General features: G+C 47.7%; 2 protein-coding genes across 4 annotated transcripts in view; both read right to left on the bottom strand.

The window, feature by feature from the left end:
• PRICKLE2 (prickle planar cell polarity protein 2) overlaps nt 1-9,270 on the bottom strand; it is a 342,842-nt gene extending 333,572 nt beyond the window's left edge. For both annotated transcript variants that reach the window (XR_009542736.1, XM_060161421.1), the window contains exons 1-2: nt 9,172-9,270; nt 8,340-8,425 (exon numbers count right to left, since the gene is read on the bottom strand). Coding sequence is in view for 1 of the 2 variants with exons in the window: in XM_060161421.1 (XP_060017404.1) it covers nt 8,340-8,425; nt 9,172-9,213 (128 nt within the window). In the remaining variant the exon portion in view is untranslated. The remainder of the gene's footprint in view (nt 1-8,339; nt 8,426-9,171) is intronic.
• Nucleotides 9,271-17,434: 8,164 nt separating this feature from the next.
• Nucleotides 17,435-21,096, bottom strand: part of ADAMTS9 (ADAM metallopeptidase with thrombospondin type 1 motif 9) — a 223,826-nt gene continuing 220,164 nt past the window's right edge. For both annotated transcript variants that reach the window (XR_009542735.1, XM_060161420.1), the window contains exon 40: nt 17,435-18,896. The gene's annotated coding sequence lies outside the window, so the exon portion shown is untranslated. The remainder of the gene's footprint in view (nt 18,897-21,096) is intronic.

Raw genomic sequence — 21,096 nt, 5'->3', positions numbered from 1 at the left:
AGCCCCTTTTCATATACTGACCCCAAGGGCAGCGTCTAACTGTCGTCTTCCTGTTATAGGCTGCAAATTGTTTTTACAAACATCATATGCATATTTCACTTAAGCAAAGAGACTGTGAGCGTATAAGGTCCAATTCTTCTAAACTCCATTTCATCTAAAGTGTACATGTCCCCAGGTGTGTCTGTGATGAGCCATATGAATCTGCTATTCCACCAGGAAGTCTCATTCCTTTAGACCCTAAATCCTCACATCAGGGGGGACTCGACTCTACCTCTTCTGAATTAAGGCCCTAAGACAAGAATCATCACCCCCATTTTTAGCAAGTGAAGGGCTGTGCCTCATGGTGGGGAAGTGACTTGTTCTGTCACATAACCTACAATTGTCAGGGCCGTGAACCCAGGTGTTCTTGCTTCTTATCTAATTCTGTTTCCATTAACCCTTCTTCCAACCACAAACGTATATGGAGCCCACGTGACGCATCATGCCCAATGAGGCACAATGCACACATTATCCCATTTAACTCTCACAATAACCACGTAAGATAACCTCATGGTAATAAGTAATACTATTCCCACACTGCAGATGAGAAAACCAAGAAAGGCTCAGAAAGGTAAAGTCACTTTCCTAAGGATACTCAGCCTGTAAGAGGCAGAACCAAGACTACAGTTCCAGCAAAGTATCTTCAAAGCCTGTCCCTTTAACCACACAGCTAGAATGCTCCCCCAGCAGCCCTTTCAAGCTTCATAGAAATTTTTATGACACTGCCTAGAAATACACATTTCTTCCCAGAGTTCAACCCCCGTGGCTCTCTCATATACAATGCAGGTAGAATCCTTTTGATCTCAAAATGCTCAATGACCTAGGAATCATTCCCTTTAGGGAATGCTCCCTCAGTTCACAGGAAATTCCCTCTGGGATACTCATTAATCGCAGAGTTAAAGGATAATCTTCCAGCTTTTTGAGACCACAGAATAACAAACTCATTAGATTCCCCTCATTCTACCAACCTTAAACAATAGAAGCATAAGGATGAATGACAACCTTTCAACAGAATGTGGATATCACTTTGGGAATTAAAGACAAATAAAATGTGTTTTGAAAAAAAAAGATGACTGACATCAGTGCTCTGTGTTTTCTCACTATTCATCAGGTACAAATTGTCACTCAGGGTGATTAAACAAGGATTAATTGCCAGGTTGCTCCACAAGCTGAGATGTTTCAAAGTTTCAGCCCAAAGAAAACACACAAATACACTCCAATTTTTCAAGGAATGGGGGTGGAAGTTGGCAACATCTCTTTGGAGGACAATTTGACAAGAGCTCCACAACAGCATGTCGCAGCATAAGAAAAGCTATTGTCATATGGTGTATAATGAGGAACAAGGGAAAACAGCCAAAGCAGCCATGAACCAAAAATATTTAATTCAATGATAACCCACATACTGTATTCTAAAAGCTAATAAATATATTAGATCTTTATGTCCTTTATACACGGACATATAAAGATGTCCAAAACATATTTCTTTTTTTTTTTTTTCTTTTTGCTGTACGCGGGCCTCTCACTGTTGTGGCCTCTCCCGTTGCGGAGCACAGGCTCCGGACGCGCAGGCTCAGTGGCCATGGCTCACGGGCCCAGCCGCTCTGCGGCATGTGGGATCTTCCCGAACCGGGGCACGAACCCGTGTCCCCTGCATCGGCAGGCAGACTCTCAACCACTGCGCCACCAGGGAAGCCCTAAAACGTATTTCTAAGTAAGAAAAAAGTAAGCTATAAAAGACCATATGTGGAATGTGTATTTTCTATAAAATCTTGTTAATAAATAATCATTTGAATGAATCTAAAGAAATAAATCCCAAACCATAAACAACATATATTTCTAGCTGTGGAGGTGAGTAAACTGTTTCTGTACAGGGCCAGCTAGTAAATACTTTCAGTTCTGTGGACCATGAGGGTTGTCTCAACTACTCAATTCTGCGACTGTAAAAGCAGCCGTAGATGATGCTAAATGAATAGGCATGGCTGTGTTCCATTCAAACTTTATTTATGGACTTAAAATTGAAATTACGTGTAATTTTTTTTTTTTTTTAATTTTTGGCTGTGTTGGGTCTTCGTTGCTGTGCGTGTGCGTTGCTGTTGCCGGAGCAGGGGCTACTCTTCGTTGCGGTGCGCAGGCTTCTCCTTGTGGTGGCTTCTCTTGTTGCGGAGCACGGGTTCTAGGTGCACGAGCTCCGGCAGTTGCGGCACGCAGGCTCAGTAGTTGTGGCTCACGGGCTCTAGAGCGCAGGCTCAGTAGTTGTGGCTCACAGGCTCCAGAGTGCAGGCTCGGTAGTTGTGGCGCACGGGCTTAGCTGCTCCGCGGCATGTGGGATCTTCCCGGACCAGGGCTTGAACCCGTGTCCCCTGCATTGGCAGGCGGATTCTTAACCACTGCGCCACCAGGGAAGCCTGTGATTTTTAAATCTTTTATAATAGCCATGTCTTATTTCAAAATCAGAGATAATACGGATACTTTGGGATGAACATACATATTTCCTCAAAAGAAAAACCTCTATTTAGGTGCTTCCGCTTCTACCGGGCATATTATCAAATGCTAATGACATAAGGAAGGTGAGCCAACCAGCATTTCTTAGCTGCTAAGCATCTTTCCCTACCTAGAGGATTCCAAGAATTTCTCAGGCGCAAGCGCGTGGACACACACACGCACACGCACCCCACCTCCTTTTTTTCCCCTTTTCTTGGCACACCAGTTGACTGAGACAGAGTGGTTTTTCCTGCCCAAGCAAAAAAAATCAGTGGGAACCCATTTCTCAGCCAAATTACAACCACTAAAGGAAACCAGGCCAGCATCTCCCCAAGTTACCACCTCAGTCATCAATCAACACAATTACCAGGGCAACTAAGGAAAGATGCTTTTTAAGGCGAAGTCCTGGCTGATCCAGTGAGCGCTGCTTGGGGAACAGCCGCTCAGAGGCCAAGCATCCTTCCTGGAAAGGCGGCCGTTGTCCCCAGACTAACCACTCTGCATAATTAAAATGACTTCACAAGGCTACCATTGCTCTGGGCTTTCCATATCAGCCGCTCATCAAAGTGCAACGCCGGGAGGCTTGTTCTGAAAGCCAGCCTTTTAATGCAAGAGTCAAATCTACATTTATCAGCAAAGCTGAAACGTTAAAGGGATTACAAGGAGCTTAGAATCCACCGGCGGTTCATTGATCCGGTCTTGCCAGCCTCATCTCCACATGCCCTTCAGAAATGGCTTTAGTCTGTTCCCTGGTTCTTTGGTTGCCTTTGATTTTAGCACCATTCTCAACCAGGTTGGAGGGGATGTTTCCTTTAGCTCCGAACCTCCCAAAAGGTTCTCAGATTCCTTTCTTCTAAAACTAAGAGAAGCTACTTGCATATTCCCTTACTAGCGGTATAGACCCGGAGTCGGCAAACATTTTCTGTAAATGGACAGAGTAAATGTTATTGGCTTTGTAAACTGTACATTCTCTGTTTCAAGTACCCAACTCTACTGCCGTAGGTCAAAACCAGCCACGGACAATATATAAATAAGTGGGAGTGACTGTTCAGATAACCATTTATGGGCACTAAAATTTGAATTTCATAGACTTTGCATATGTCATGAAATAATATTTTGATTTTTTTTCCAACCATTAAAAAATGTTAAAACCATGCATGGCTTATGAATCATACGAAACAGGTGAAGGGTCTGATTTGGCCGGCAGGACCAAATAGGAGTTTGCCAACTCCTATTATAAGTATGTGCCAGGACCAGACGCATCAGCATCACCTGGGAGCTTGTTAAAAAATGCAGCATCTTAGTCCTCTGCCCTCAAGCCTGTTGAATCGGAATCTGCATTTGAACAAGATCCCCTGGTGATTCATATGCCAGCCAGGTTTGAGAATTTCTGGTCCAGAACACAGAATTTTCAAGTCCGACAGGGTTGGAAGTCAGACAGCCCCACTGACTAAGGGCCTGCAGAACCTTAGGCAAGTTATTTAACCTGAGACTCACTTTCCTTAACTATCAGAAGGGGTGTAAATAATTGCACCCAACTCCAAGGACTGTTGCAAGTGAAAGATTGGAAGCATGTGAGACACTCCCCTGGCAGTGTCAACGCTTTAACAATGGCAGCTAATATGACAGAAGATATTATTTTTTTAATATGATTTTTGGAGAGATGAGAATACTCATTTAGGGTTCACAATTTCCAGTCACTTCCAGGACCTGACAGGTCACCTAAGTGTTTAAAGAGGTCCCCGAATGCGACTAGAATGTTGGTGGCTAGGGTGAGTCAAGGTCACACCCATCTAAAGGGAGACCTCTTGTGTGCTGCCACATAGGAAAGTCGGCCCCATGTTACCACATCTTTGGATTCTTCAAGAGAAGCTGGAAACCTGGATTTTCATATTAGAAAAAGCCCCTCATTTAATGCACTGTGCAGACCAAACAAAACCCATCCACAGGCTGGATGTGAGCCCAGGGCCTCTAGTCTGTGACCTCTGCCTTAGAATAGAGAAGTCACAAGAGGCAGGGAGTCACAGGGAAACCAGCCTGGGTTTTAGAGCCAAATCCTAGCTTCATTCTCAGTAGCCAGGAGACCTTGGGCCACTGTTTGAACAACTGTGAGCCTCAGTTTCTCATCAGGAAAGTCACCACATCTGCCTCGTCGGTTCTGGTGAGGATGCAACAGAAATGTACGTATCTATAAAAATGCGGGGAGACAGCTCTGGACAAAGTACACACACAGCCTTGTCAGTGCTGATGCTGCTTTCGTATCATTATTATAATTTTTAGTCCTCAGTGCCTAGGCATTCACAGGGCAAATCGTCCCTGTAAAAACGGCTATTTCCCCCTCCCTGCTCAAAGTGGGTACACACAAGCAAGTCCAATTAATCCCCACTCAGAAAGCCGTCTCGTAAGCAGAGTACACTAAGTGCCTAGTTATTAATGATTTTCTTCTGGCCACAGTCCACAAAGATGCCTTAATCGTCCTGTTAATGAGAATTCCCTCAGCAGCCTGGCCACTGCGGGATTTGTCCTGGGCTGCCTCGAGGGGCAGCTTTTTGGGGCCAGGTCACCTGTAGGGAGCAGTGCCCATCTTTGCTCCCCAGCTGCCCTACATCAGGTGGAGGAGAGTGCTTTGGCTGGCGATTATGAGCCCTCTCCAACACATGGAACTCCTGCGGGGTTTGTTTTTTTGTGTGTGTTTTGTTGTTGTTGTTTGTTTTTTTAGAAATCCTAAAAATCCCCACATTTGCCACCTAAAGGTGCGGGTGACAATATACATGGGGAAGGAGAATGAGCCCTCAGGAAAATGTCCATAAAAGATAACAGCCCTCCACAGAACCGTAGGCATCTCTGCTCACACACAGAAGCCCCAGAGGGCGGAGAGCCAGCTGGCTGAAGCGGTGCCAGGTGTTGTAGCTCAGCTTTCCTCAATCTTTGCCCTGCACATGAATCAGCTGGGGATCTTGTTAAGGCCTAAAGTCAGATTCAGCAAGTCCAGGGCAGGGCCTGAGACTTCACATTTCTAACCGGCTCCCGTGAGACGGTGATGCTGCCGAAGTTCCTGCCTCAGGTTTGAATCAACAGGACCCTCCTCCCTTGCTTCATTCATCTAAGTCTCTGTGCAAATGTCACCTCCTCAGAGAGTCCTCTCTGGACCACCTTATCTAAATTGTAATTATTTGTTGAATGAGGGCAGGAATCCTGTCTGTTTTGTTCTTTGCCGTATCCCCGGCACAGCGGAGCACCTGGCACCAGCAGGCCCTCAAATATTTGTTCAGTGGAGAGATCCCAGCGTGACGGCTGAGGAAAATGCAACTCAGGGAGCCTGAGTCTTTCGCCCAAGGTCACACAGCTTGGCAAAACCAGAGCAAGACCACAGCCCTGCTCTCTCTGGACTTCAAAGCCCCAGCTCTCTCCAGCACACCAGAAAGGGAAGCGACGTTTGTTTACCACCCGCTTCCTCCCAAGAACTTCAGTACCTTCAGTGCTGCAGGCAGGAACGCGAGTCCATTCTGCTTTTAGGAGCTGCCTGCTGTGTGGACAATGGTTGGGAGGGGGAGCATATAGAAGCAGAGGGACGAGCTGACACCCATGAGCCGTAATATCTAGGGTGCCTTGGTACTTGGGGGCAAAGGCCTTTGGTCTCCTTGCAACAGACCGAAGGCAGCCTTTCAGCCTGTGTCAGGCTAGCCTTTCCTCCTATCCGGATACAACTGTCTCTCCCAGGGGCTCAGAGTGCCCCCCGCCCCCAGTCAGAGGAGTGGAAACGGAGCATACTGTGGATTTCAAACTGCCAAAAAGAATACTGTGCCCTAACCCAGAAATGGCTGTCCCCCTTCTCTCAAAGGTCACCCAAAACATGCCCACGAGGGAAAAGGAGGGGGCAAAAAGCAAGGATCTGCTTCCTTTCCAGCAATGGGTGGAAACACCATAAAAACCGCATTCATGGAGGCTTTTCTGCTGCTAGTGAAGAAACTGCTTCTGCACGAAAACCCATCTCAGCCTCATGAAAGGCTCTTTCCGAAAGAAAGGCTCCATAATGGGCTGAAAATCAAACGCTCGTTTTCCCCTCACAAAACCAGCTGGGTTAAAAAGGCTTAAGGGGCTCTAAGAAGCTGTGGTCATGACAGTCTAAAGTGACGGGGGACACCCAGCAGCCTCAAGCGAGCTAGTTATGATTCCTCCAGGGCAACAGCCGAGAGGAAGCTAAAAATAATTGACAAAAGTAGCTAATGTTTATTGTGTGCCTGGTATGGCGCGAACAATGTGTTTTCAATATCTCATTTCATCCCTACAATAAAGCTGTGAGGTTAAGTACCATAATTATTCCCACTTAACGGAAGAGGGAAACTGAGAACCAGGGAGAGTGGCTGGAGGTCAGAGGTCAGAGAGACCAAAAGGAGGGGCACCTGGGTACTCACGCACACTGTACCACTGCCCCACAGGCCTCTGGTCAGAAGTTGACCCAAAGGCTCCAGAGTAGGGGAGGAGCCGGAAATCACTCTCCTGTTCATCACTCTGCCTTTCCCACCCCCATTAGAGCACAAGATGGTTCAAACAGGAAGCAATCAGCACCGTCACACAGGATCGGGTTGAAAAAAATGACGCTTCTGCACCTATTCCCATGTAGCGCCACTTTCACACTGGGGACACACCAGGGGCCAGTCCAGAGCACACCTATCTGGGCTACAACACTGGCAGGACTGATGGATGCCTACATCTGCGCATTATATATTTATAAGGTCGCCCGGCCTGGCCTCTGCCACAGAAGTTATTAAATGCTAGGGAGCCATAAGGGCTGCACTCAGTGTCCTGAAACAAAGGCAAAGAGGCTGCCAGACCCATCAGAGGCAGGAACAAAAGCATCTAATTTCTGAAGGAGCCGGTTGGGAGTTTCCTTAGAACTGGGTGCCCAGCACACATGACCAATTGGGAGAAAGGAGAGAAGCACACACAGAGGGGGGAAAAAACCAAACCACACCACACCAAATCAAGGCAGGCCTTTCTCCCCAGCATCCAGAAACAGCATTCTTCAAAGGGACATGGGGGGTGGGGGGCAGGAAGATGCATTAAGCAAAGAGAGAACGGGTTCCACTGTTGCAGAATTTTCTCCTGCAACGGCTCTGGCCTTTTCATGAAGTTGCCGAGAAGGATCCATCTCTTCTCTTTATATAGCCAAACAGAGGGCCTGGAAGCCTGCACCCTAACTTTTCCCAGCCGGAGCCCCAGCAGCCAGATGTACTGGGAGGGCACCCAGATCCCTTGTCCCCCAAACATAATCATTCCAATCCAGGCTGGGGCTGCCTGGAAGTCAACATTCACGGCACATTAATAAGAAACATCTGGCCACCGAAGAGGGTTGACACAGCACAGGCAGGCAGTGGTGGATTTGTGGTTGGGACCCAGAGTTACAGAGGCTGAATTAAAAACACAATTGGAAAACACCAGCTAGTCCCAGGAATCCTACACATGCTGTACTGCGGCACTTGGAAAAACAGTCGTGTCTTGAATCGCTTGGGACAGAGTGACTTAGATACACAGAGGGTGGGTGCAGAAGACCCAAAACTCTCACATCAGGGAAATGCAGCCTGAGCCCGGCTCTCCTGCATTCTCAGTGTCTGGTCACCACTTCCACCTTCAATATTTGTAGCAGATGTAGTCCCACTATTAAAAGAACAGCCTTTGCATTCTTTCCATGTGACTTACGCGTGAATTTAAAAGGCGAAAAATGTGCTTGTGTGCCTATATACACATATATGACATATATGTATAGATTTCCCCCCTGCAGTGGTATGTCTTTAGGAATCCCATGTAAGGGGTCCTACCTCCATTTATGCAAGGCGAACCCTGGGCACTGGTCACCACAGGCGTTACATGGCTGGCCTCTCTCGATCCGCCCCAGTCCGGTCAACTTCAAAACAAAAAGACAACACAAGCATGTTTCCGCCGCCGGGGCTCCCTCCAGAGCCCCACTGTGCCCCGGGTGGGATGGCCTGCCTCTCCCACCCCACCTCCTCTGATTGACTCCGAAGCTCCTCTCCGAGGTAGGGGGTTTGGGGTGGGGCGCTGCCGGTGCCCCTGGGGTGGTCTCTCGCCTGGGGAAGTCTAGGCGGGCTGTCTCTGGCGTGGGCACCAACCCACCAAGAAATGGCCCTGGCTGGGGCTTTGTCTCCCCCAGACACCTTGGTCACGGGTTTCTAAGAAACAAAAGCAAGACCTTTCTGCTTCCCAGAGTCCCTAAGAAGCGACCATAGCGCGCTCGCCTTAGACCAGGCTAGGGCTCCCGGGAAGGGGGCAGCACGGGACACCCCAAAAAACAGCCCCAAAGTCAAGTCCGCGGCTAGAGCTCCAAGAAGCTGGAGCTTGGGTGCTGGGAATGCGACCTGCCTTAAGGGAAGGGGCGAAGGAGGGGTGCGGGGGGCGGTGACATTCAGGGTCACGGTTCCCGGTGTGGCTCTCCCCGGGACTCGGGATCCGGACTTAACCCCGTCTGCCCCTACGAGCTGTCCCGCGCGCCCGGGCCACACCCCCGCCCGCGGGGCCGGCTTACCTGGGGCCACAGGTGCGCGGCCGCCGGGCGGAAGGAGTCTGGGCTGGGGCGCTCGCGGAGGGCCGGGGTACCCGGGGATTGGCCCCGCTCGGGCGGGGCACACTCACCGAGCGGCTGGAGAGTCTTTTCCGGGAGCTCCGGCTGAACATGTCCGGGCGCCTCCTGCAAGCAGCGCCGTCCGTCGGTCCGTCCGCACCGCGGCCGCGAGGGCGGGTCGCCTGGGCGGACACCTTCGGCGGGCACCTTCGGCGGCCGGTGGGCTGTCTCCGCCTCGCAGCCCCAGGCTGGCTCCGGAGCACACGCCTCGCCCTCCTCCCTCGCCTGTGCCTCTCGCCCTCCCGCCCGCAGGTCCCTCCCTCTCTCCCGGCATCCCCCCGCCCTCCCCGGGCTCGCCCCGCGGTCCACGGGCCCTTCCCGTCGCTCCCCAGGGGGCGCCCAGCTGTGCCTAGTTTCTCCCTTCCCCTGCTTCCCGGCCGGCCCACCGGAGATTACTCCCTTCCCTCACCTGGGCCCGCCCCCGAAGTCTCTTCCCTCACCCTCGCCACGTAAGTTAAAGGCACGGACCACTTCAAGGCCCTTGCTGCTGTACCTGGGATAGGGGGTGGAGGTGGAGGGTTGGGCGTGGAGATTTTGTTTTTTAATTAAAATATAATTCACCTACAGTAAAAATCACCCATTTTAGTGCACAGTTCTGCCAGTTTTGACTAATTCATACAGACCTGTAACCAGCAGCACGATCAAGATACCGAAGTCCCATCACCCCCAAAGTGGACTCTTTTAAAAGTCTGCACCATGCGTGGAATCTATTTAGTATTTCCTAAGTGTTGGTAAATGAGACGAAGCAGGATGAAAAATGGCCCTATATCTACTTCTGCAGGAGATGCTCATTAAGTAACCACTGACGGCAAGCTTTGAATCCCCCGTGACCACGTGCCCATTCTTTTTCCACCACTTGCTAGCTAGTAATCTTCCCAAATTAACTGACTTCTTGTTGCTTCTGTCTCCTTATCCATATCAATTTTAAAAGCTATAACAAGAGTCCTAACCTCACAGCATTGTTGAGAAAGATGAGCTGGGACACCTAATAGTTGTTATACATGTTATAACAGGCACAAACTAAGGGCTCATTAAAATCATCTGTCAAAAAAAAAAATTGCAAGCCATGGTGTCCACTTAACGTTGATGCTTCAGCTCACCCATCCCCTGAGAGAACTTTCCTGATCCCCCATTGTAACATCTCTCACACACACACTCCCTCATATGGCATGTAGCATACATTGAAATGATCTTGTTTACTTATTTGTCAAAAGAAGACATTCTTGTCTGTGTCAAAAAGATAATTCTCCCAGTTTAGTGTTCTTCCAGATGAGACACTGAACTTGAGTGAAGAAAAGCAGCTTGGCGGGGGGAATGCAGCAAATTAGTGGCAAGGCCAGTCTACCTGTACCCCAAATCCAAAACAAGAGGATGACGCAGCTTCCATACCGCCCCCCCTCCCCCCGCTGTGAGTATGTATTAGTTGATGACCTTCAGTGCCCCGAGGGCAAGGTTTGCTTTGAGTTCAAGTTTGGTGAAGGGAGTGAGGTCTTGGCCTCAGGAGCAAAATTTACAGGGGTGCCCACAAACTCAGTAATCAAGATTTTTAGGCAATAAATTAAAGAATCAAAATGAACGCAAAAAAAGTCCATGATGAACAGAATATCCTTTTAAAGATAGGATCCTATCCTACACGTACACATCTCTGCCTAACTCACCTCACCCTAATCCTAGCTCTGGGAAAAATGCTCCAAAACTCAGGCACCTAAAGGGTAGATTCCCCTATATTGCATTTTTCCATTTACCCACCGTCCGCCATCACCAGTGGAGGGTATGCCTGCAGACGGTAAATGCCATGGCCCATTCATCTTTTGATTTGCCCAGGCCTAGCGCAGGGTCTGGCTCATTGCAAACGCTCCCTGTTTGTTCAATGACTAAATAGAAGGCAGTAGCTTTGGTAGGCCTGGGGGGCAGGGAGTGTTAGCAATTCAAACCCCAGTTACAATCAGTACCAGCCCAGGATGCTCACCTGGTCTTCTCAGCAGGGCTACCACACAGCCAGCGCTGCACCACACCGCACATGGCCTTGTAACTGGCAGGAACAGGTTGGGAGGGCAGTGTTCACAATGCAGTCATTGCCTATTTGTATTTTAATTATGAAGATGTTTAGCAAAGGTCAGTAACAAAACCGGTGCATTACAAGTTGCTAACAGATGGAGGGAATGCTCTCCATACAGAGGAAGCAGCACCTTTTTCAAATTCCCTGGAAGGAAACCCAAGAGCCAGTGGCAGTAACCCTGCCCACATCTTGCTCCTGGGTAGATGTGGGTGGTACAAGAGGCAACAGTAGTAACGCCCTGGGGAACATGGTTTGAGTGTTTCTAGACCTTAACTTTTGTTACTTGATCAAAGAGGAGACAAGATATAAGTGGTCTCCACATGTTTGTCTGAACAAGCCACATGCACAAGTCCCAATCCCACCTCAAAGGGGGCGCCAAGAGTGTCTCCCCTACCACCTGCCGTAAAATCATGTCCTCAGGGACGAGTGCCCCTGGGTCCATCTCTTCAGAGCAGGAACCCGTTTTCCCTGAACTTATTTACACCTCAGGCTCACTTATGAGCGGCAGAATCTTACCTATCTATTCAACAACCACTTTATCTTGCTTAGGAAGATAAAGCTTAGTAACCCAGGAAGGAAAATGTATCCTCACTGTCAGCTATAGGGGAACAGTAGACCATTTTATTTTGCTTTATCACTGCATGTGCCCCTCACAGACATCTTTGATGTATGTTTCTTCCTCATCTCTCAAGGCAATACAATTACTAATGGAACCTGAAGAAATCCTCATCCACAGCTACTGACATGGGCAGATGCTTCTGCTATAATATGAAGTGGAAAAACAAAACCAGTGTAAGCTGTGGGCTTTAACTAGTCTTAAAACGCATGCGTCGAGAAACTGGAAAGAAACACATAAAACCTTAAAATGGATTGATGGTGAAATAAGTTTTTTCTTTTTGCCTTTTAAATGTATTTCCTATAATATGTATTCATTTTATAGTCAGAAACGTAAACTTATTTATCTAGATTGAGAATAAGGGCCCTGTTGCCTGAAATATTCTAACATCAAATCTGGATCAGGTGTAGCAAGGAGCTGTTTATCTCCCCTCCCCCTTGGCCTGTATGTACTTGTCTTCTGTATCTTGGCCTTTACAGTTTTATCTTAACTAAGTCTGTGACTGTTAAGCCAGGTGAAGCCTCCGGACGCCCCGTTCCTACACAGCTGCAGCGAACCTTAGGGATCTATCCACACAGTACTTTCTAAGATAGGGAAGAAGAACACAGCATCTCAGCACGGCCTCACCCAGGTGCATATTTCTTTCAGGTACTTACTAGAAACAATTCTGAGTATTGCAACAGGGCTAAAATCTCCCTGAAAAACAGCCAACACTTAGACACTCCATCAAAGCATCCTCCTAGTCAGAAGTCTACAAATAGTATTTGAAAAAGACTGTGTAAAGTCATGCGTGGTGAGGGAGTGGATGGAGGTAACTAGAGAGACGATCCTCTCTCGGTAGTGGGATTATCGGAGACTTTTTTCTTTCTTCCCAATGCACATGCTTCTGTGGTCTACAAATTTTCTTGTATGAGCATGAAACTGACATACACAATCAGAAAAAATTAAATCAGGACTTCCCTGGCGGCGCAGTGGTTAAGAATCCACCTGCCAATGCAGGGGACATGGGTTCAAGCCCTGGTCCAGGAAGATCCCACATGCCGTGGAGCAACTAAGCCCGTGCGCCACAGCTACTGAGACTGAGAGCTCTAGCCCTCATGCTGCAACTACTGAGCCTGCATGCTGCAACTACTGAAGCCTGCACACCTAGAGCCTACGCTCCACAACCAGAGAAGCCACTGCAACGAGAAGCCCGTGCACCGCAATGAAGAATAGCCCCCGCGTGCCGCAACTAGAGAAAATCCGTGCACAGCAACAAAGACCCAACGCAGCTAAAAAAATAAATAATAAATAAATAAATTAAAAAAAAAGAAAAATTAAATCAGAAGAAAACTGGAATAAAAAGACAGTGTTGGCAGGCTAAATATTTCACAGGGCATTAAATCATCTTACATTTATAAATATATTCTAATATGTGTAAAGCAAAAATGTTAGAAATGATCAAAAGTACTACACTAAGGGCTTCCCTGGTGGCACACGGGTTGAGAGTCCGCCTGCCCATGCAGGGGACACGGGTTCCTGCCCCAGTCCGGGAAGATCCCACATGCCGCGGAGCAACTGGGCTCGTGAGCCACAATTACTGAGACTGCGCTCCACAACAAGAGAGGCCACGATAGTGAGAGGCCCGTGCACCGCGATGAAGAGTGGCCCCCGCTTGCCACAGCTAGAGATAGCCCTTGCACAGAAACAAAGACCCAACACAGCCGTAAATAAATAAATTAATTTAATTAAAAAAAAAATACACATATATTTGATTTTTTTTTTCTGCCACACTGCGAGGCACGTGGGATCTTAGTTCCCTGACCAGAGAGCGAACCCGTGCCCCCTGTGGTGCAAATGCAGAGTCCCAACCACTGGACCACCAGGGAAGTCCCATATTTGAATATTTAAAAGTCCAGAGACTGTAACAAAAAATACTACAGATTGTGATCGATTGTTTTGAGGTTTGAGTTTCAGGTGATTTAATAGTTTCCCTTTTGCTCATCTAATTTTTATAAAATGAGTCTGTATTCCTTGTATAATAAATAAAGGTAAAAATATGAAATATAAAAATAATTACATAACTTTTTAAAGTTCTAGAAGGTTAGGAGGTCCTAACTGGTAGAATATAGATTTCTTTTCTTTTTTTAACTATCTATTGTGTTTCTACAAGAAACATGTATTGTTTTGAAGTAAAAGAGGCTTTTAAATTTGAAAAATAATGCATTTTAAATATGCACAAATACTTCCCTTGGAAGATAAATACCAGTATGCCTGGAAGGAGGCATTTCAGGTTTTATGTCTTTGCAGTTGTCTAAGTTTTTCCCCCATGACGTGTGTCTTTTGTAATAACAGAAAAATATGTTTTTGTTTTCCCTTCTACTGACACTCCTTTCAACCATGCATGTGAGGGCTTATAATGCTGTGCTCCTTGTTTTCCTAGTACCCTTATAAAACACAAAGATGCAAAGCTGACGTTTTTAATAATCCCTTGCACTTAGGTAGCAGTCTACTGTTTGCAAAGTACATTCATAAATATCACATCAGAACCCCAAGTTTCCCAGGAAGGTCAGAAGAGGAACCAGATGCTCGCTGAGGTGGTGGAATTTGTCATCACCTTGTGCTGTTCAGAGAGGTGGTTCCAGAAGGAATGAAGCCCCGCTTTGTTGTCCGAGGATTTCGTGATCTGTTCCTGCCTTTGGGGATCGCTTTCTATTAAAGCACTCTCTCTCTCTCTCTCTCTCTCTCTCTCTCTCTGCCACTCACACATCCACACACAGCGTGTTCAGGGTTTCTCACGTGCCTGGGGTGGGATGTGGGTGCATCTAAGGGGACACCTTTTAATTTTTTTTAAATAAATTTATTTATTTTTGGCCGCGTTGGGTCTTCGTTGCTGTGTGCGGGCTTTCTCTAGTTGCCGGAGTTGGGGCTACTCTTCAATGCGGTGCACGGGCCTCTCACTGCGGTGGCTTCTCTTGTTGTGGAGCCTGGGCTCTAGGCACACGGGCTTCAGTAGTTGTGGCTCGCGGGCTCTAGAGCGCAGGCTCAGTAGTTGTGGCTCATGGGCTCTAGAGCGCAGGCTCAGTAGTTGTGGCTCATGGGCTCTAGAGCGCAGGCTCAGTAGTTGTGGAGCACGGGCTTAGTTGCTCCACGGCATGTGGGATCTTCCCGGACCAGGGCTTGAACCTGTGTCCCTTGCATTGGCAGGCGGATTCTTAACCACTGCGCCACCAGGGAAGTCCCAACACCGTTTAATTTACCCAAGGTGCGCTAGAAGGACCAGCATGTACTGAGAAAGGTGAGTGGACATCCTTCCCCCTTGACTATCTGTTTCTGCTTCTTCCCCAGCCTCTCTGCCCCGCACTGCTCACCTCTCAAGGCTGCCCTTTTCCTTCCAGCTCTCAAGTCGTTGTTGTGTCATTTTCCTGCAGCGCCTTCTGTCACATGAATAGGAACCATAAAAAGGAGAGCGAAGGGAGCTTCCTGGTACCCATTTCCCCTGCTGCCGTAGTCTGTGCTTGAGAAGCATCCTGCAAATCAGGATACTGGTTTGACACAAGAAGCTGGTATTTCTCCTCAATCCTAACTCAGAAATAAATTCTGACTCCAGCCCCTACCCTCCTATTTAATGGCCTCTTTGTCTCACCAAGACACAGGATTACTCAGTGGTTCTCAACCTTTGTAGGCTTATACTTTCTGACGGTAGACTCTTGGAGGGCTCACTTGAAGGAATTAAAACACTCAAGACAAGACTAAATGGGTCAGCCATCAGGACAAAGCAATTGCTCCAGTAAGGTAAGGACGGCAGCTGTCTTTTTTACTTCCTCTTTAGCACTCACCAGCTTGGATGGGACAGCGTGTCTCAGACTTCGCTGAACGCTAGGAATGACCTTGGGAACTCTGAAGAATCCCAACACCCAGGTCACACCCCAGGCCAATTAAATCAGAATCTCCAGGGGTATGGCCCAGGCATCAGCATTTTACGAGCTCCCCGTGTGATTCCAACACGCAGTCACAAAGCACATCTATTGACCCTGGGAATATTTAGGCAAAGGTTTCTCACAGGCAGTTTCTTTGGCTGTGACTTGCACCTGCTATGCTTTTCTCTTCCTTCCAGAAGCTGTGCCCGGCTCTGCACCGCTCGGAATAAACTGCTCAACACCCAGGTAACAGGTGACAACATATACCTAAAGAAGGTGGGTCTGGGTGTCTGGAGGGCCTCGTGTTTGCTATGCTTGGGTAAAGGCAGCCAAGCGTGGAGCACAAAGGACAGAGCCACCTCTGCTCCAGAGGAGTAAGCGACTGCGAGGGGGCTAGGGGTTTGTGATGGAGGAGTGTCTCCTTATTGGCTGTGTGCGCAGGCTTTCAATGGGAGAGATATACCTAACGGGGATTGTTCAAGGGAAATGCTGTACAGTGTCTGATGTGGTTCCCACCCCAAGACATAAGGAATCTGCCATAAAACCACAATATTCGCAGATACTTGGCAGGCTTAGATCCTGGAAGGCGGCTGAGCTTTGTGTCCAGGCTGGCAAAGAGCCAGCTCTGAGCTGACTTCTGGTGACAAGAAGGCAGCCTACACCTGGGCTTCGAGAGTCAGAACTCAACCACAGCAGCACTAAGTATGTTCATGGGTCAGAGTGCATTGGAGCACATGTGCCGGGCTCAGGGCACCCTGATGGAGACCCACTGGATTGAGGCCTGGGTAAGGCTACCAGCCAAGGTGGCTCCTGTGCTCCAGTGAGAATCATTCATTAGCCTCTGTGAACACAGAGGACGATCGAATCCACAATGTCCATGAAAGAAAAAGCGTCCGATTCCAGAAAAAAAGTGGCCTGGATTTCACATCTCCCATTTACCGTTGGCTTCTCCACAGGAAAACACATTTCTTCAAAGGCCCAGAGCTAAGTTATCATTTCAGAGACCCAGAGATCAGGTGTTCTTGACCCATCAAACGGATCAGATTTCTCCAGGTATCAACCAGTTGGCTTGCTCTTACCTGCCATTTTCATGAGGCTTTTTTCCCCTTAAACTAGCAGCCCCCTAACACCAAACCTGATCTACTATCTTGATGAGACACTTTCCTGATTCTTTCCAGCTGGGAAAGTTGCCTCTGTTGTCTAGGCCAGCAGTTCTCAACGCTGGCTGCACACAGGGACAGCCTGAGGGGTCATCTGCTTTAATATGTCACGTCTGGCCCCATCCCAGTCAATTAAATACGTATTCCTGGGGTGAGACTTGAAAATGGAGTTTTAAAGCTCTCCAGGTGAGTTTAAAGTCCAGTCAGGGTTTAAAACCTCAAACCCATCTCTTTTTCCATGATTTCTTTCCTCATCTGCGTAGATTCCCCTTCTGTCTGCCGACTTCGCATCGCCCTTATCCTCCACTCCCCCCCTCCGCCTCCCTACTCAAAGTAGACAGTACATCTCTTCTACGTGGGTGAAAGAGGAGGGAAACACAGGGTAGGTAAACACCTCTGATTCCTTGTTCTTCAAAGGTGATGTCAGCAACCAGCAGCCTTGAAATTACTACCTGGAAGCTCACTTACATTACATTATCCTGCTAAATCAGAAACTGCATTTAAACAAAATTCCCCAAGTGGTATGAGTACACATTGGAGTTTGAGAAGCAGTGTTTTAATTAACACATAAGCCCACATCCTCATCCACAGGACCACCCTGAAGGCCTTCCTTGATGCACCAGAACTGGAATTCTATGCTCCAAACCCTCAGTTCTCCAAGACACCGATTCTGTATGAAGCCCTGTCCTAAATGCTGCCATAGACACCGGTTCATTTTATCCTTGCGGCAGCTCTGTGACGTCAGTTTAGTATTATCCCTAAATGAAAGAAAACAATGTTCACAGAAGTGACATGATTTGTCGAAGTTAGTAAGCGACAGACTTGAGATTTTGGTAGAGGTCTGTTTGATTCCAAAGTTGGTTCTCTTTACAGTAAAACAGGTGTCAAGGTGCTTCTCCCAGAAACGGGCAGGCACATAGAGCAGATGAGATGGCTCCCGCCATCCTAGCCCTTCTGGCGTTGCACGGAAGCTTCCTAGATCCTCTTTCTGATGATACCAGAGAAGGTGAGATCAGCTGTCCTACTCCAGCGGTGTGTCACTGTCTCACCTTGGAAATGACCGAAAGGAGTGTCAGAATGGTGTTCACGGCACTGCTGAGAATCCTCCAGAGAGCACGGTCTGTTCGGCCCCTTCCTGGTGGAATTCTCCTGGATATGGAGTTCATTTCCTCTCCGGCAGAGAATCGGATCTCTTGAGTATTAAAGCTTATACTTGTCTTTCGTTTTCTCTTCTTCAAGCCAAAAAATCATCAAACCAGATGGCCCTTTCTCTATCGTGAACAGGACACGTACAGTTTAAAGCAGTTGTAAAAAACGATCGGAACTTAGTTTTGAACAGAACCGAACCTTCCTACTTAGCTTATAGCTGGGGTCAGTACGGCCAAGCCGCTAAGTAAAACTACTTACTCTCTGGCCCACAAAGCCACCTCTTTCATCTTCTAAGCAGGATAATCAATGCCACAGACTAGGTTGAAAACTAGATCTCAGCAGAGGCCCCCGGCATTCCTTGAGCTTGTAAAATGGATGAGTAGACTGAATTGTCCTTTCTTCATAAAGGTGGCTGCTAAGACATGGGTCTGTATCAGTCATGGCAGCCCAGCTGGTAAAACAGTAACTCTCACACGCCAATCCAAAGAGCTGTTAATTTCTTGCTCACGTCACTGTCCAAGGCCAGGGGAAGGGGTGGGGGCAGCGGTGGGGGAGGGGCTATGCTCGTCTCCACCCAGACATTCAGGCCTAGGATTCTCCAAACGTCGGCATCTGCCATCTTCCAGAAGCACACTGTCCAATACAGCAAGTCACTCGTCGTATGTGCTATTTAAATGAAAAGCAAAAATGCACTTCCTCAGTTGCACGAGCCACATTTCCAGTTCTCGATAGCCACATAAGACTAGAAGCTACTGTCCTGGTGCAGAATAGAAGACTTCCATCATTCCAGAAAGTTCTATGGGACAGCTTGCTCTAAACTTCAGGGTCCTTCACTGGATTGTCTGTATCTGGCCTGCAGGAAGGAAGAGGAGAGAGGATGGAGGGTCAGTGAGGATTCAGATCAGGTGTGGGAATCACAGACCTGTTTCCCCTCAATTCCACCTGTAAAAACACAAGACCGGGCCCACCTTATGGCAGGGGCACTGGGAAGTGACAAGCAGCCCAGGAAGAAGCACAGAATCATAGACATGGGTGAGGCCTTGGGCATCCTGGTCCTGGTAGCCTTCTCAGATGTGCAATACTCCATTCCTTGTGTTTCTAGTAGAACTAGCCAATCTTCGAAGGAACATTGCCTTATTCTCAATTGTTGTAGATGTTAATTCTTGGTGAAAGACATGGAAATTAAGATGTCGGTGAGGGTTGACTCTTAGGTACAGGAAATCTTTGACAACAGTCAGCCACTTCACCTGATAGAGAAGGCCTCATGACATTCATGGCTTCAATGGCAGACCATGTGGAAAAGGCACTGTTCTTTTTACTCTGAATTGGGGTTGGCATATTCTGTAAAGAGCCAGATGGCAAATATTTTGGGCTCTGCAGGTCACGCAGTCCCTATCACAACAACTCAATTCTATAACTGTTGTGCAAAAGCAGTCAGAGAGGAATGAATGTGACTGAGTTTTACTAAAGCTTTAATGTTTTTCTTTTAGAAAGGTGGTAGGTCAAATTTGGCCTGCAAACTTAGTTTGCTGACCTCTACCCTAAGTCTTTTACCAGGTCCTCTTCACTTTCTAACAAAATAACCCTTTCTTCTGTCCATCCCCTCCTAAAAGGATGGTTAAAAGAAAAATGGAAATAGTGATGCATGCATAGAACCAGCTCTCTGCTGTGCTAAGCACTTTACATGAGTTAGCTGAAGTTCATTTAATTCTCACAACCCTTTAAGTTAGATTTTGTGATGGCCCCATTTTACAGATGAGAAAGCTGAGGCACAGAGATGAAGTGACTTGCCCAGTATCACACAGCAGGTAAAGGACAGAACTGGGATCAAAAGCCAGGTTTGGCTGATGCAAATAGCTGAGATTCTAAATGCATGGCGTATACTTCACTGTAAGTCATTGGGGTGCACGGTATTATTGTTTAATATACCCCAACATGCTAATCAGGGAAGAACTTACCTACAGACAATACTAAAGAGGAGGAATTAGATCCAGAGACGGAAAAAAAAAAAAATTATAGACACCAATTGGTAGTCGGTGGGATTTATTTATGAATACCTATGATGCCTGGGGGGAGGAGGCTAGAAGAATGAGGAGGAACTATGTAAACTATTCAGGGGTCCAAGGTCTTACCATGGCAGATGAAGAAAATCACTACTGCGATGAACACATGGCTTATTAATGTGCCACGGTGGGTGCCCAACTTTAGCCCTCCCCCATCACGTGTGATAAAGAGAATTTTATCTTTGATGTTATCTTCTCCTTTCTCCAGTTCCTAGCTTGAACACAAAAAGCAATATCATGGAATTGGGTACAGAAAAATAGGCCCAGGTGGAATGGAAGAAAGGAGGAAAGATTTTTGTTTGTTACACATTTCCTGGGCTCGCCTGTGTTGTGGAAAGTCTGGGTAGTGGACAAACCAGAGAGAGAAGAGCATCCACAGGGATAAAAATCAATCTACGTACGGAGCTGCTGAGAACGGAAAAAGAAAAGCGCCTGCAGAGGCATGCAGGCTGATCTTGGGGAGATTTAGGGCTGGGACGGTGAATGAGAATTCTGGTATAACTGAGGAGTACAAGAGAATCAAGAAGGAAAGGGAGGGCGTTCCTGGTGGCACAGTGGTTGAGAGTCCGCCTGCCGATGCAGGGGACACGGGTTCGTGCCCCGGTCCGGGAAGATCCCACACGCCGCAGAGCGGCCGGGCCCGTGAGCCATGGCCGCTGCGCCTGCGCGTCCAGAGCCTGTGCTCCGCAACGGGAGAGGCCACAGCAGTGAGAGGCCCGCGTACCGCAAAAAAAAAAAAGGGAAAAGGATTTTGAGAAATGTTACCACGGATAATGAACTGTACCCCTGACAACATTCTTTGGGAGCTGCAGGTGAAGCCCTGAATTATCATTATTATTATTTTTGCTTTTGAAGATGTGGCCCTATGCAGAGATTGGGCCACGTGGGACCATGGAATTTTTATTTGGTTACACACGCAAAGTGACTCCATTTTTTTTTTTTTTAACCTCTGAAATGGTTGGAATTATCCAAGTTGTATGCAAAAGAGAA

Source organism: Lagenorhynchus albirostris, chromosome 10 (genome assembly GCF_949774975.1).
Source record: "Lagenorhynchus albirostris chromosome 10, mLagAlb1.1, whole genome shotgun sequence".
Taxonomy (NCBI): domain Eukaryota; kingdom Metazoa; phylum Chordata; class Mammalia; order Artiodactyla; family Delphinidae; genus Lagenorhynchus; species Lagenorhynchus albirostris.
This window is presented reverse-complemented; position numbering and strand designations above follow the sequence as displayed.